This window comes from Eumetopias jubatus, unplaced genomic scaffold (assembly GCF_037043125.1).
Source record: "Eumetopias jubatus isolate StellerSeaLion01/CBP00866 unplaced genomic scaffold, mEumJub1_p1.0 scaffold_8, whole genome shotgun sequence".
In the NCBI taxonomy this organism is placed as follows: Eukaryota; Metazoa; Chordata; class Mammalia; order Carnivora; family Otariidae; genus Eumetopias; species Eumetopias jubatus.
Window position 1 is genome coordinate 133,271,183 of NW_028274814.1, and position 15,563 is coordinate 133,286,745.

The 15,563-nt window shown below is 59.4% G+C and overlaps 1 protein-coding gene across 2 annotated transcripts in view; it reads left to right on the forward strand.

The window, feature by feature from the left end:
* The window catches only part of TAB1 (TGF-beta activated kinase 1 (MAP3K7) binding protein 1), a 32,305-nt gene extending 19,582 nt beyond the window's left edge, over positions 1 to 12,723 (forward strand). For both annotated transcript variants that reach the window (XM_028115381.2, XM_028115379.2), the window contains exons 4-11: positions 1,882 to 1,968; positions 2,497 to 2,635; positions 3,581 to 3,694; positions 4,282 to 4,393; positions 6,309 to 6,453; positions 8,031 to 8,253; positions 9,325 to 9,487; positions 11,041 to 12,723. In XM_028115381.2, coding sequence (XP_027971182.1) covers positions 1,882 to 1,968; positions 2,497 to 2,635; positions 3,581 to 3,694; positions 4,282 to 4,393; positions 6,309 to 6,453; positions 8,031 to 8,253; positions 9,325 to 9,487; positions 11,041 to 11,248 — 1,191 coding nt within the window. In that variant the 3' untranslated portion in view covers positions 11,249 to 12,723. The remainder of the gene's footprint in view (positions 1 to 1,881; positions 1,969 to 2,496; positions 2,636 to 3,580; positions 3,695 to 4,281; positions 4,394 to 6,308; positions 6,454 to 8,030; positions 8,254 to 9,324; positions 9,488 to 11,040) is intronic.
* The last annotated feature ends 2,840 nt before the right edge of the window (positions 12,724 to 15,563 follow it).

Sequence of the window (15,563 nt, forward strand, 5' to 3'; positions counted from 1 at the left end):
ACCTTTTACAGCACGAACAATTTCAGGTGGGCATTTGTGGCAGCACCCTGCTTGGTGCCAGGCAACACCACAGACGGCCGGCCAGCAAGCAGTGGTTCCTTCCCAGAGAACCGGATCAGTCTGGGGGAGGAAGTTAGCAAGCCATTCACAGCTCCCAGGCATCATGTAGGACAGACTGCCCCCACCCCCAATCCCATCCTTGTCACCAGTTGTGCTGCGAAGCCAGAGCAGGTATATTGAATTAAGATGATGTCATGAGGTTGGCAGGTAGCTCCCTCAGCCTCCAGGCACCCCTCTGGGGACGGGAGACCCACAGGACTGTTCTGACCCAAGGTGCAATCTCACGTGCCACAGGTTTATTATTACTTACAGATCCCAGAAGCAAGAGGGCGCCACTGAGCGGGGGTGGGTGGGTGGACAGTCCTCCATCCCGGGTCGGGAGCCAGCACCTGTTACTAACGAGTGGTTGGGGTGGAGGTCACTACTCTCATAGCCTTAACTCTACGTGGTTATTTTAAAAGGTGCTCCAGGAACTGCGAAGCAGGAATTTTGGGTGGGACTCCTGAGCTCAGGCCCTTATCTAAGAGTCCAGACTCTGGTTAGGAGCAGGGTTGTCACACTGTCAGACATGTAGGCAGCTGCTCAAAGGCAAAGTTGTTTTTCTCAAAAGTTGTTCCCATCACACGGGCTCCCTACACCCCCAGAGTCCGGGACCAGGCAGCCAGCTGCAGTCCTTCCCCATGAGTGGCAGGGTGGGCTCTGGAGGGATCCTCCTGGGGAGAGGGGCATCAGGGATGTACCTTGGACAAAGGGGTGTGGTGGGAGAGGGCTGAGGAACGGTAATTTAGGATGATCCCTTTCCTCCAGCTGAGGCTTAGGTGCTCAGCTTCTTGGGGCTGCAGGCAGCCCTGGGCCTTGCCTCCTCACTTTGGGTTTGCTGGGACTCACTGGCCAATTCTGCTTTCTGCTTGCTGATGTTCTGGAGGTTTTCCTCCTGGCATCTCTTTTTGGAAGCACGTCCGGAGGCACTTAGTTTTCAGTGAGAAGGATGGATTCCTGTTCCTCGAAAACAGTGTTCCCGGCCATTTTCCAGCCTCAGCACCTGGGCCAGAGGGCCTCCATGGCTTCAGGGCCCCGCGCCAGTGATTCTCGGCTGGTTCCCCCATCCCCCTACCCCCTGAAAGGCAGCAGTGTGACCGGCTGACGGGCAGTTGACTGGCAGGATGTAGTGATGATACGAGGTGTCACTGCCCTTGGCTCCGGCTGAGCCAGGTGCTGGGTGCGCAGGGTGGATTATCTCAGTGCCCCCCCCCCCCCCCCCCAGAGCAGCACTTGTCTCCTTCGTGGATGAGATGGAGACTGCCCGGCGGACAAGTGGCAGAGCTGGGATTCACCCCGGGTGGCCTGATTCCAAGTCTTGCTCGGAACCTCTGCGGGCTCCTGCCTCTCTGGTCTCTGCAGTGCTACCTAGAAGGCTCCAGCCCCATGGGGCTGACGTCTCTGTCCAACACGGCTCTGTGGGAACCACAGGCCTTGCAGTACTACCTGTGAAGCCCCTATCACGTGATGGCCTGCAGTTCGTACAGAATTTGTCACTTTTTTTTAAGATTTTATTTATTTATTAGAGAGAGAGATAGCAAGAGAGAGCAGAGTAGGAGGGAGGGGCAGAGAGAGAAGCAGGCTCCCCGCCGAGCAGGGAGACGCGGGGCTCCATCCTGGGACCTGGACTCATGACCTGAGCCTAAGGCAGTTGCTCAACCACCTGAGCCACCCAGGCGCCCCCAGAATTTGTCACTATTAATAGGCATTTCAGTATCTGGTGACAATGGTATTTTGAACTGGCCTTTTCCCTGACCCCCCTCCCTGTCTCTTTGCCTCCAGGCCTTCGATGTGGTAGAAAGGAGCTTCCTGGAGTCCATTGATGACGCGTTGGCTGAGAAGGCGAGCCTCCAGTCCCAGCTGCCAGAGGTGATCTCCCCAGCCTGTTACCCCAGGGAAGCACCCCAAGGCCCAGCTTTGCGAGGAGCAGGGACTTACCTGCCATGTCACTCCCCAGCCATTGACATGACTGGGCCAGAGCGGCAGGAATTAGGGGGAAGTTCCTGACTGAGGGACTGGGCAACAGTGCGTTTGCAGAGGCACCCCCCCCCCCCCCACCGAGGGGCCTCCCTGGCCCATTGTGGGCAGCTTCACTTGGGTTCGGCATAGGGGTGGGCAGTGAAGGATGTGAGAAAAGGCCCTTCCAGCTCATTCCTCGACCTGAACCTGTCCATAAGCCCTCATCACCCCCCCCAACCCACATCAGCCACCGGCACTTCCAGAACTGACAGGACGAGTAAGGTCGTGTCTGGCCTTCCTGCGAGAAGCCTGCCCTTGAGCTGCAGCGCGGCTTCATCCTGGCCAGGCCCTCGGATCCTTGCCTTTTAAGGGAGGGACAGCTGGTGAGATGGTCTCCGAGGACCCAGCCTGCTCTGACCCCCTGATGCTGGCCTGTAGGGTGTCCCTCAGCACCAGCTGCCTCCTCAGTATCAGAAGATCCTCGAAAGACTCAAGGCACTGGAGAGGGAGATTTCGGGAGGAGCCATGGCCGTCGTGGCGGTCCTGCTCAACAACAAGCTCTACGTCGCCAATGTCGGTGAGCCACCTACGTGTCCCAGGGCGGGGAGTGCTGGGCAAGAGATCAGCCTCAAGGTCTGTGTGTTCTTTGGACAGTCTGCTTCCCAGACACGTAAGCCCTCCAGCCCGTGTCTCCTGGGGCCACGGGGTCCGTTTCCCTATTTCTGCACAGGAATGCCCCAGTCCCAGTGCGGGGAGTTAGCGGTACCGGCTAGGAGGCGGGCCTCCCGGCTTTCGTCCCCACTCTGCCCCCAACTGGCCGTGCGCGAGTTGTGTCCCCTCTCTGGGTCACCTCAGTGGCTTCCTCTTCTGGAAGAGGTCGCCTGGCTGTGGAAGACCCACTCGGCATCCCAGGAAGGGTGGCGAGATGGGCTGGGTGAGGGGCCATAAGGATATTTGGATTTGTGGGCAAAGAAGAGGCCATCTGGGAACCCAAGAAGGTCCTACCCACAGGGTGCAGATTACTATAGGAGCAGTGTAGAGACCCCACTGATAATATCCCCCTTTTCCTTAAGATTTCATTGTGGACAGAACTCAAAAATGTGAAAAGATAGGGTGAAAAGCAGGGAGTGAACACCCGTGTGTGCCCATCCCCCAGCCCCAGCAGTCACCCCCGCGAGACCAGTCTCATTTCCTCTCCACCCCTTTGTCCCCATGAACCCCAGACATCGTGCCATGTTATCTCTTTGTAAATAGTTCAGTACGTCTCTCTAGAGAGAAGGTCTCCTAGTAAAATCATAATTATCCTAGGATGACACTGGGAAAGTTTAACCTGATTCCTTAATATCAGCAGCATGCCCTGACTGGTGACTCACCCCAGTGGTCTCAGCCTATTTGCTTTGCTCGTTCCAAGGATCTCCCTGTGTGAGATGCCTGCCCCCCCCCCCCTCCGCTCAACATGTCTGTTCCTCCCCGTATCCTCCCCTTATGCAGACTTGGCTCAGCTTCTCAAATTCTCCTGCAGGTACAAATCGTGCCCTTCTATGCAAATCCACGGTGGACGGGCTGCAGGTGACCCAGCTGAACGTGGACCACACCACAGAGAATGAGGACGAGCTCTTCCGCCTCTCTCAGCTGGGTGCGTCAGCGTGGGGCCGGCCCCCATGGCTCACCCTCTGTCCTCTTCTGGGGGCTGTGTAGGGAGAGGAGTGAAGTGCTCAGGCGCTGACCTTGGGCTTGGGACCAGCCTGCCTGGGGTTGGATCCCAGCTCTGCCCCTTACTAGCTGGTGATGTTCAGAATTTTGGAAGTTTTTTGTGCCTCAGTTTCCCCATCTGTGTAAAGAGGATCGTAGTAACACCTGCCGCAGGGCATCGTGAGGGTTAAGAGCCCTTATGTGGAAAGTGCTTCTAGGAGTACTGAGCATGCAGTAGGTACTATGATTGCTAGAGACTAAGAGGCCAGAGAAGTCCCAAGGTTGCAGCCACCACAGCATAGCCGCTCCCTCCCTGCCCAGGGCCTCTGCGGGAGGGGGCGTTCTGGTGGGGCTGGGCACTGAGGGCACTGGGGCTCTTCGTGTGAGCTGCTCCCTAGGGTGCCCTGATGTGACTTCATTTTCCGTTCAGGGGGTCCTCTTTGCCTTGTTTTGGGGGCTATGTCTGTATGCCGTTCTTTTCGTTCTTCATGATGAACAGGATCTGGGATTGTCCTGTTCTCCCTCTGGCAGGTTTAGATGCAGGAAAGATCAAGCAAGTGGGGATCATCTGTGGGCAGGAGAGCACCAGACGCATCGGGGATTACAAGGTCAAATACGGCTACACTGACATCGACCTACTCAGGTAGGCAGCCGGCCTAGCTGTCCCCTGTTTGTAAGGCCAGAGGGTCTGGGCAGAAGCAGATTTTAGGCTCTAGGGACACAAAGATGCAGCTGAGGTAGTTGAGAGCCCAAGACTTTTCTTCCTTCCGGAGAGGTTGGTGTGTGGCCCTAGACCCAACAGGCCGGGAGTGGGGGTTCCGGAGAGCTGGGCTGGCAAGGGGTCAGGTTGGGGAACTGAGTCAAAGCCAAGGGCAGTAGCCAGTGCCGCAGGGCCTGATAGGAGTGACCAGCGTTGGCACGAGCCACCAGGTGCAGGTAGGGACGGCCCACAGGCCTGCTGGTCAGTGCTGCCTGGGGCTGGGCCTGGGGCAGAGGTGCGAGACGAAGCGGACACGGCCCTCCGAGGACAGTTCCCTTCCGGGTGCCACCCAGGGCTCACAGCAGCAAATGGGCAGCAGTGATGATTGTGGGCCGTTATTGTGCCAAGCCTGTGCCCAGCGCTTTACACACAGTCTTACTCAGTCCTCACTCAGGCCCTGTGAGGTAGGTACTGTTGTTGCCCCAAAGGTGTGTTCATCTGAGGAAACAGCTGTAGGGACATCAGGGAGCCTGCCCGGTCACAGGGCTAGCAGGGGCTGAGGCAGGACTTGAACCCAGGCGTCCTGAATCCAGAGCAACGTCCTTAATATTGATTGGGAAATAGACATGTGGGGGGGTGTGGTGTGTGTATATCTGTGGTGTGTGGAAGGGCGTGGTATATATGTGGGGTGTGTGTGGGGTGTGGGGGGCTTGTGGTATGTATGTGGGGGTGTGGTTTGGGTGTATGAGGTGTTGGGGGGGCCCGGGAGGTGTGTGTTGCCCATTACAGCATTTGCCGTCACAACCAGAGAGAGCTCTGAGGGATCATACCAAAGTCCCCAGCATCGGAGCCAGACTCCTCATGGCCTAGAAAGCATGATTACAATTCCTTACTCTCACAAGATTTAGGCAGTTGAGTTTGGAAACTTTTGTCTCTAAGTTGTGGGGTTCTGTTTGCTTAATTGGAAAGTACATATGTGGTTCAAAACAATTCAGATAGCGCCAGGGATACACAGTGAAAAGTAAGTTTTCTTCCCACCCCGAGCCTGGACTCGTTCTCCAGAAGCTGCTGGTCTCTCCCGCATCCTGCCCCGGAGCTCCTGTGCACATGTGTGTGGGGGTGTGTTTGTGGGGGGGGTAGCCCCCTTCCCAAAACGCCCACAGGGGCTGGCCTACCCTTTCCAGCGCCCTGCACCCCCCTCGATTCCCGATGGATGCTGTCCTCCCCCCTGCGCAGCGCAGGGTAGGCTGGCGGCGCTCTCTGAAACGGCTCCCAGGGGCCCGGAGCGGGCCTGCAGCGGCGCTCGCCGGCCCCTACTCATGGGCACCCAGGATATTTCCAGACTCTGCTCTTCCAAGTGCTCTTGCCAGGAACGTCTTAGACTTGGCTCTGCGTGCGCACGTGTTGGAGCTCTGTGACGTTCTGGCTCTGCCAGTGCTTCAGTGAAGGGTCCCCGTGCACCTGGGGAGTGGACGTGGGGTATGCGTGGATACTCGTTCTGGAGGAGCCCGGGAGAAGTGGGCTTCTAAAAGTGATCCCCACCCTCGTGCTGTCCCTCCTGCCACCGCCTGGGCGCTGTGGACAGGGGATGGGGCCCGGGGCCAGGATCAGGCACCCGACGACCCTCACCGTCCTGACCCCAGCGGCCACACTGGCCCTCCGGGCCCTCAGAGCTTTACGTCAGGAGCCACCCTCAGAAGATAGGTCTGTTTTTCTGGTTTTCTCTTTCCTCTGTTTCTTTTCCTCTTGTTAACATGTGCATTTTACTTTACATCCTGGGTGGATTCTTGCCTTCAGCAGAAGAAATGTCCCCTGGGGCCCTTCCAAGCACAGCTCTCCCCACACTCTCTTCCCACAGTGCCGCCAAGTCCAAGCCGATTATCGCGGAGCCCGAAATCCATGGTGCGCAGCCCCTGGATGGGGTGACTGGCTTCCTGGTGCTGATGTCGGAGGGGCTCTACAAGGCTCTGGAGGCTGCCCATGGGCCCGGGCAGGCCAACCAGGTGAGCCCGGCCCGGGCAGGGCGCCGCCAGCCAGCCCGCAGAATGGTGTGCTCCCCTGGGGACCCAGGCAGCCCTCCTGCTCGCTCCACGGAGGGACCCAGAGCTCCGGTTCTCAAATGCCCTCACCAGACAGCTTCTGTGCGTTCAAAGCTGGGGGAAGAAAATGTCCAGCGCTCTGAGAACACCCATCCCACCCAAAAGCTGTGCTTGTTCTGGGCTTGAAGCAGGGTCTGTCCCCAGGGCCCCTGGAAGTGAATTTCCAGGGGCACATTGCTCTGGAGTGTGTCTGAGAAGGGCCCGGGTCCAAGGAGGAGGGCCCAGAGGGTATGGCCTGAGCCTCGGCCTCCCTCCGCCTCCCCTCCCCTCCTCTCCCTTCCCTTCGCCTCTGAGCTGCACTCGCTCACAGCTTGCTCTTCCTCCCTGACACAGGGGGTGATAACATCTGCCTTTTGGGGGCTGTGGTGAGATCGAGGTGTGATAAGCTTAGGTCCCCTGCCAGTGGGACCCGCTTATTTTTCCTGTGCTGAGAGCACACGTGCCAGACAATTGTCCCTGACGCTGTGGCTTCGAGACAGTCACCTCAAGGATGATTTTGAAGGGAAGCTGCCCTTTCCTGACCTTGGATAGTGAATTCAGGTTGTGGGGTCTCCTTCCGTTTGTGCTTCCTGTGGGAAAGTAACCTTTTCTGCTTTGTCCTCTTTTTAAGTAAAAATCAGGAGGAAAATGTCTCATGTGCCTGTCTCCTGATAACCCATGTTCAAGGTTTTTCATCCATTTTGTCTTACCGTTCCTTACCGTTCCTGCCAGTAGCCGTGTAACCCAGGAGGCAGGGGCTCACTGCCCACGTCGAGTTAGGGAACTTGGGGCTCATGGAGTTCAGGGGCTTGCCTGAGGTTCTGAGGTGATGGCTGGTCAGTGATGGACCCAGATGGGGCTTGGGTCATCTGTGACCTGCCCCAGCTCTCCTACCTCCAAGAGATTCAGGCTAGCCATCATGTGGAGGAGTTTGTGTTTGTGTTTGTGAACTTATTGTCAGTGTGATTTTTTTTTTTCCCTCTTTTCCTTGTTTTTGGTCTTCGCCAAAGAATTACCCAGTGGCTTTTGCTGGGTTCTAGAATAAACTGGATAGTGGACTTCTCTGAGCCCCGTCTTCATTCTGTATTCCCTATTTCTAACAAAAATGGTGTAATGTAGCCTACAGTAAGTTTGTTCCAGGAAAGTAAACCTAATAATAACAGCAATTCGTACCAGGCTTTTTCGTGGTCTCCAGAGTGCCCTCCCATCCACTGTGCAATTTAATCCTCCTAATAACCCAGCGAGGCGGATATTATCCCCCATTTTATTGGTGTGGAAGCCAACAATTGGAGAGATCACAAGGTCACACCTTTTCTAATGAGAAAGTTCCAGAAGAATTATCCTGAATACCTTGAAAGGCTCGGATTACAGGCTTGGCTGGTGAAGACTTCCTCCACCTGCTTGGCTGATGCCCCCTAAGCATCCGGATTCAGCTCTGAAGTCGTGGGCTGCAGTCCTGGGCGCCCCCTCCCTGTTCCTCACCAGCTCCCCCTTCCCCCCAGGAGATCGCCGCCATGATCGACACAGAGTTCGCCAAGCAGACTTCCCTGGATGCCGTGGCCCAGGCCGTGGTGGACCGGGTGAAGCGCATCCATGGGGACACATTTGCCAGCGGCGGCGAGCGTGCCAAGTTCTGCCCGAGGCATGAGGACATGACCCTGCTGGTGAGGAACTTTGGCTACCCGCTGGGCGAGATGAGCCAGCCCACACCGTCCCCGGCCCCAGGTATGTGTGCAGCGTAGACGGGGACCTACCTGAGGAGGCCGGCCAGGCCCGGGGTTGGGGTGGGCCTTGCTGCCTGGAGTGGACGTGGAGCCAGAGGCCTGGCTTGGAACCATTCTAATCTGGTCTCTCAGACTTTTAAGCTTTCTGATCTGAGTTTGTTGTTGTTTTTTTTTTTTCCCTTTTGCCTGTGAAATGAGGATCCTAGCACCTGCCTGGCAGACCTCCGAAAGGCCTGAGTGCGTGAACAAGCGCTTTGCCAAGCCACAAAGCCACATAATAGGGATGGTAGCTGCCACTGCTTGGGTGTCTACCGGGTCCACGGAGTTCCCTCAGGCCTCCTGAAAACCCGAGGCTCAGGTGGCACCCCCTTTTACTGAGGAGCTGAGGCTCTGGAAGGAAGAGAGGGAGGCGAGGTTAGACATGTGGACAGAGGGTCCCCCGAAGCCTGGCTCTGTCCCTGGGCCTTGTCGGGGGTGAGGCTGAGACGCCTTATTTTCTGCCTTTGTAATTCTGTGATCAGGTTGCTCAGGAAGAGAGGTGCTGGTCCTTTTCTCTTTCTCTCCCAGGGCTGCTCAGTGTCAAGACCATCAATTCCTAGGGGCTGTGTTTCCTTTTCTTTTTTCAGACAAGCAGGGCTTAGCGTGCGAGCAGTGGATTTGTTTCCCCACAGACACCGGGGTCACCCGATTTTCTCTAACTTGTTTTTGCAACCAGATTTTTGCTGGGCCAACCTCAGCTTACCCCTCGGCTGAGAGCACCATGGGAAGCCTGGCAGTAACCCTTTCCTCGAGGCAGCTCAGCGCATGCGCTCTTCCTGCTTTAAGTACCACTGGTGCTTTGTTGCTGAGATGAAACCCCCCCCCCCCGCTGCTGTCTGGAAGAGTCTGCCCTGAGACAAGACATCCCTTCACTGTCCCAAGGGGCGGTGTCGGGAGCCAGGCCTGGCCGCTGCCCACCTACTCGGCCCCTCAGACACTGCCCCCAGCAGGCCCCACAGCAGCCCTGTTCCCAGCACCCCAGGGATCTCCCCTCAGCCACTCCCTGCGGCCCTCTGCTCTCTTCCTCCCCAAGCTGCAGGAGGACGTGTGTACCCCGTCTCCGTGCCGTACTCCAGTGCCCAGAGCACCAGCAAGACCAGCGTGACCCTGTCCCTCGTCATGCCCTCCCAGGGCCAGCTGCTCAATGGGGCCCACAGCGCGTCCACCCTGGACGAAGCCACCCCCACCCTCACCAAGTAAGCCCTCACCCCGCCCCCAGCCTCCCGCAGGCCTGCCTCCTGGGACAGCCTGCCTCCTGGGACAGCCCTCAGTACCTGGACATAAGTGGCCACGGGGCCAAGTCCTGGGGTCGAGTGATGTTGGGTGAGGTGCGCTGGGGTCCTGTGCCTCTCACATCCTCCAGCTCCATCCCTGGGGGTCCTCCCCAGACCCGGAGGCAGGAGGAGGCAGCCCTGCAGGTTCCAGCAGCTCACTGAACCCAGACCTGGGAGGAGTGGAGGTGCGGGGGCCGAGTGGGCGAGGCGGGCCGGGAGGAGGCAGGCCGCTCATGCGGACAGCCTGCTGTTTGTGCTTTCCCGCGGGCCCCTTTAATGGGAAGGTTCCCCTGTTCTTTTCTCTTCTTCCATCTTCTCTCCATCTCGGAGCCTCCCCGGTGGCATCCATGCTTGGGGGACATTGTTTGGCCTTTGCTGGCTGGTCACAGCCGGTGCTCTGACTAAAGCGTCCCATTTTAGCTTTAAAGTGAGTCGTCTAGTTTAAGGCGGGGGGGCGGGGGCGGAGGGGCAGAGGCAGTAGGAGGCCCAGAGTCTAGGGGTGAGCCGTCTGGCCCCCCTCGCTGCAGACCTGCCTCACAGGTCTGTGTCCCTCCAGCCGCTTCCCTTCTGTGGAATGTCCACCCCCCCCCAACCCCACCACCCCAGGGGACCGGGATCTGGTTTCCACATTCCAGCCCTGCGCAGAATAATAGGGATGCCACACCCAGCCCACTCAGAGGATGTGGCCAATTGGAAGGGCCGCCCAGGAGGGAGTGGTGCTGTTGGCCTCGGCCTCCCAGGGGGCCTTCCGGCTCCCTGCCCCCACTGCCACCAGAGCTGCTGCTGCTGGGGGCCAGAGGGGCCTGCCAGGCAGCCGAGTGGTGGGCATCCCAACTGCAGGGCTGCCCGGAGGAAACCACCAGCAGTGTCCACAGAGGCAGAGCGGGACAGCACGGGTCCCAGGCCAGGCAGGAGAACCAGCCATCCTGCCGTACCTCTGCTCCTGGGGACCCTAAATGGCCCCTTCCCTTCAGCCTGCGTCTGGGTGTTAGGTGGGCCCCACTGTGGGTGGGCCAGGGCTAGGTTCTGGGCAGTGCTAGGAGTGTGTGGGACGGCAGGCTCGCAGGTAATGCCCGGCTGTGAGGTGCTTTGTGACAGAGCCGGGTGCCCAGGGAGCTCTGACAACAGGGGGCCTGTCCCACCCAGCCAGTTTTTGGGGAGAAGAGCCCTTGTCTGCCTGTGGTCAGTGGGATTTGGAGGGGCTGGAGTGGATCACCTCTAGCTCAGCACTGTTCTGAGGGGAGATAGATGTTCTGTGTCCGATACTGTAGCCACTCGGATGTGTGGTGATCAAGCCCTTGAACCGAGTGATCCGTTCTATTAAATTCTAATTAACTTAAGGAGCCATGTAGAGCTAGAGCTTGGAAAATACGTTTTGAGTTTTCATCAGCCCTTAAGAACATCTGACCGGGCTGGCTCTCGTGGCCTGAGGGGCCTCTCTGTTCCTGACTGCCTGTCCCCTGCGGTCCCCACAGCCAGAGCCCGACCCTGACGCTGCAGTCCACCACCACGCACACACACAGCAGCAGTTCCAGCTCGGACGGAGGCCTCTTCCGCTCCCGGCCCGTGCACTCCCTCCCGCCTGGCGAGGGCGGCCGCGTGGAGCCTTACGTGGACTTTGCTGAGTTTTACCGCCTCTGGAGCGTGGACCATGGCGAGCAGAGCGTGATGACGGCACCATAGCCCCGGCTGGGGGATGTGGCCCGAGCAGGACCAGGCCTGGGGACAAGGGGGCCCAGAGCTCTGGGGCCGGATGGGCCTTTTCCTGTGGTCTGCCTTTGCCGTGCGGGCCCAGGGAGCGCCCGGTCCTCAGCCTGCACCACACTCGCACCCCGCCGTCCTCGGTGCTGCAGAGAACGTTCTCCTGGAGAGCAGCCCTGCACACCGGCCCTGGCCTCGCCACCGGCAGTGGGGGGCTGGAGGCCCCTCCCTCAGGCAGACTCAGCCAGGACCGTTGCTGTTTCTCGGACAGACAGCTCAGGGTGGAAGCCGCGCTGGCCGGGGGGTGGGGGTGGGGGCTGCCGTGTGCGGCAGAGCGCGAGATGTTCTGCGGCCCAGCATGCCATGGGTCCGGCAGCCGCCGCTTTCTCTGCCCCTGCAGCCCTGGCTGGGGGTTCCCCCCTTCCTTCCTCAGCCTCCAGAGTGGAGCCCCGTGTGGCACCTGCACCTTCGAAGCCTGCGCCCATCCCTGGGCCTTCCCAAGTTGTTGCCAGTAGTCAGTGTTCAGGAAGGCCAAGGGAAGCGTGGGGAGCCTGGGTGACTACACAGGGGCAGGTCAAGTGAAAAGGACCGAGAGGGGACGGGTCCAAGGGGAGCACTGGTCCTGGAGCCCACTGGAGGGGGTAGGCTGGGTGTGGTTGGGCCCCCCCCCCAGACATGGGGGTGCAGGAGAGGTGAGGACGTGGCCGCTCTTGTCAGGCTCCTCCAGGAGCGGGGAGGCCCCGGATCGGGGGGAGCCGGTGCTGCGTTGTTTTCCCTTCACCGCCACAGGTTGGGGAGCCACTACAATTAGTCGTCTTTACCACTGACGATGAGTCTGCCCGGCTTTAAGGAGAAAACGGGTCAAGAGTCAGGCCGGGGGCGGGGGGCGCATTTGAAAGAACAGTGGGAAGGAGGTTCTTGGATACCAGGTGCCCTGGGTGACTGGGGGCTTCAGAGACACGCCCCACTCTTACGCCTGGGGACGGGACCGGGCCAGCCCAGGCCCCGAGAGCACGCCTTCTCCGCCTTTGGAGGGCAGAGACTGCGGGCCCAGGACCAGGCAGGCCCAGGGGACTCACACGTGCCGGCTCCCACCGTCAGTGGTGCAGCAGAAGTCAGGAGGCCGCCCTGGATCCCTCCCCAGCTCCCCAGCTCCCAGGCTCCTGCCCCGCGACACCCCAGGGACTGGCTGCCACGTGCGGCCTCCGGGGCGCCCGGACTCTGGACAGTCGGAGGCCAGCTCCGAGGCCCCGGCCGCTGTGCGGTGCAGGGCCGCGTCTCCCGCCCCGCACCACGAGGCCGGCTCCGTTCCGCAGGGGAGCAGATTTAAAGTCCGTCGCGAGGGCTTGCGGACAAAGAGAATCCTCTGCCGAGAATGTCTCTGTGATGCTGTTTGGTCTCTGGAAATAGAACCACTTTTTTACCGCAATAAAGAAAGAGTAATAGGTGGTCTTACACATCGGGTGTTAAGAGTGCTGTTACTCGGGTCTCGTGTACGTCGCAGCGGCCTGGGGGGCTGGACGCCTCCTCCGGTCTCGCTCCGCAGCCGGCGGCACCAGCCTTCTCATGGGACGTGCACGGCCGGCCTCACAGCCCGGCGGGACAGCGCTGGGTGTCCGGCACCCCCCCTCCTCCCGGTCCCCGCGCATCCGGGGAGGGGACCGTTCTGCCGCAGACCAAGTCCTCCAGGCCCTGTGAGCAGCGGCGGGGCCGTGGGCAGCTCTCGCCTTTCCTGACAGGGCGCCCGGTTCTCGGTGTGTGAGCCGTGCTGTGGCCGACAGCTCCGGGTCGCCAGGAGGGCGCCCTCCCCCGTCACCAGATAGTCGGCATTCAGGCAGTTCCTTTGCTTTATTTCGGTTTTGTTTGGGTGGAGGACTTTCTATAAATACTAGTCCACAAATACGAGCCTCTTCGTGCTTTACAGAACTAACAAGGGCGTCTGCTTAGGAGCCAAAGCAAAGCTCAGTGTTTGGGTGGTGGCATCTGAGGCTCCCAGATGCCCCTGCCCCTCTGCTGGGAAGGGGCTCGAGGCACAGGGCTCCACCTTGAGAACGGTGGAGCCCTCCTCAGCTGTCCCTCGGGAGGCCCTTGGGAGCACTGCTGGCCCGAGACCTGGAGTCTTGGTGTCCGCCCAGCACCCTGAGAGGGAGGCGGTGGGTGCACCGTCTCTCAGGTGAGTGACTGAGGCGCAGACGAGTGGGCATGCTCCCTGTCACAAATGGCCCCGTCCAACCCCTAGCCCATGGGCCTCCCCTAGCACCTGCTTTGCCCCAGGCATGGGGGGCAGGGCCCTGCCCAGCTGGCTTTGTGCTCCCTGTGCCCCGTCCTCGCTGTCACGCAGCTCCACTTGGGCCGGCCTCCTGGTGCCGAGAGGGGCACCGGTTTAGCTTCCTGGTTCCCTTTGGTCGATTAAGCTGTGAGGCAGAGAGGGCTAGTTGAGGAGTCTGTCTTAGGATCTCAGAAATGGCAAGAGTCAGGCCAAGAAGAGAACAGGGCAGCCACGCGTGGCTGCAAAACCACAAGCCCGCCCTTACGTATGAGGCGGGCCGACTGCCGATGCGCACGCTGGGCCGAGCCGCCCCCCACCGCCTCACGGGGAGAGCATTCAATTTTCCTGGGGCTGGATCAGATAGAACCAGAGAAGCCCGCCCATCACGTGCTGCCTGTGTCCACTTGTCCCTCGAAGACATCCGGTCCCCTCACAGGATGGGATTCAGTCACTGCCTTGATCGACAACCTGGCCTGGGTCAGACCGGATGAGGCAGGCCTTCGTGAGCTGCTGTTACCCCGGGGCCCCAGGCGGCGGGGCAGGCAGCAGGGACATCCGGCAGCGCCAGGAGCCCCGTGGACGCTCTTGGGCCATCTTCACAAGGATTTGTTCTCTTGTGTGTCCGGCCTTCTTTTGGCCCTCTCATTCTCACAAACTGACCCTGCAGCTGAGCACCGGCAGTGAGACCTGTCAGGGGCCACTCAGGCCACTGGAACGTTCTAGGGAAAGGCACCTGATCGGGCTCTTTACACGGCTGCCTCCTTCCTGTCGTTCAGGCCTCCGCACAAATGCTACATCCTGACGGAGGCCTGCCCTGGTCCCACCCCAGCCACATCCCGCCCCATCTCCCTGTGGAATCTGCTTCACAGAAACTGCCTGACATTTCTTGCTTGTTTATCTGTGTTGTCTCTCTCACCCACTAAGATGACCCCTCTGTGAGGGGGGGGGACTTTGTTTTCCTTACTCCATCCGGTCCCAGCTGCAAGGTCAGTGCCAGCCACATAGTAGCCCCCACATACATGTTAAACAAAAGTGATGAGCTGTGTGACCTTGGACAAGTCACTTGACCATGCTGAGCCTCTGTTTCTTCATCTCTAAAATGAGGAAACAACCAACTTGTTGATAAGATTGCCCGACAGGCCTGAGTCACCCTACAGATGGGAAATGGACAAGATTTCCTCCCCTCTCCCCCCCATGCCTCCCACAGACTCTAAAGACCTGTATAATGAAGGTCCCCCCCCCCCCGCCGGGGCCTCCCATGGAGCAGGTGTACTGGCAGCTTCCCCTAGGAACCCAGACACTGGGGAGTGCGTGTGTGCTTCTTGCCTCGTCTCAGCCAAAGCCCAGAGGGAGGCGATCCGCTGGGCTCCTCGACGTTTCTTCCAACAAGGGCATCTTTCATGATTTTTCCTTCTGGGCCCCCTATTTTGAAACCAAACAAGGACGCAGATCACTGCCAATCCAGACAGGCTCGGCATGAGCATGCGCTTTGTTCCCACGCAGAGCTGATGTCAGCCCCGAGCAAAGACGGGCACTTGACATTTCCACGAGCCTGGGCAGCCTCCCCCAGGACAGACACAGTGTCTGGCAGCTGGCTTTGAGGAATATGGACACCAGTTCACAGACTCCATTCCTGCATTCGAGACCCCCAGAGAGGTCAGAGGACCCCAGGCTGTGCGGATCAGTTGTTTGGTCCAGCACCTTCTTGCCTTCGTTCTCTCAGGTCACGTGGTGGGCTAGGGCAGGGACAGGGACAGGCCACTCCCTCAAGGCCAGAGCCCCAGACTGTCTCCACACCTTCCATGATCAAGCTCCCATGCTTGTTACCTCAGCAAAGCCATCCTGTGGTCCAGACAGGGCTGAGCTCAAGAACCTTCCATAGCTCCAGCCTCCTGCTCCCAGCACCTGCTGTGTTGGTCACTCGTGAGCTCGCTCCTTCCTCTCCCCCAGCCCTGAGACCTCCCCTGAGCCCCCTCCACCTAGACTATCCTCCAGGCATCTCAGTAGCTGGGGGCTAGTCTAGGAAGC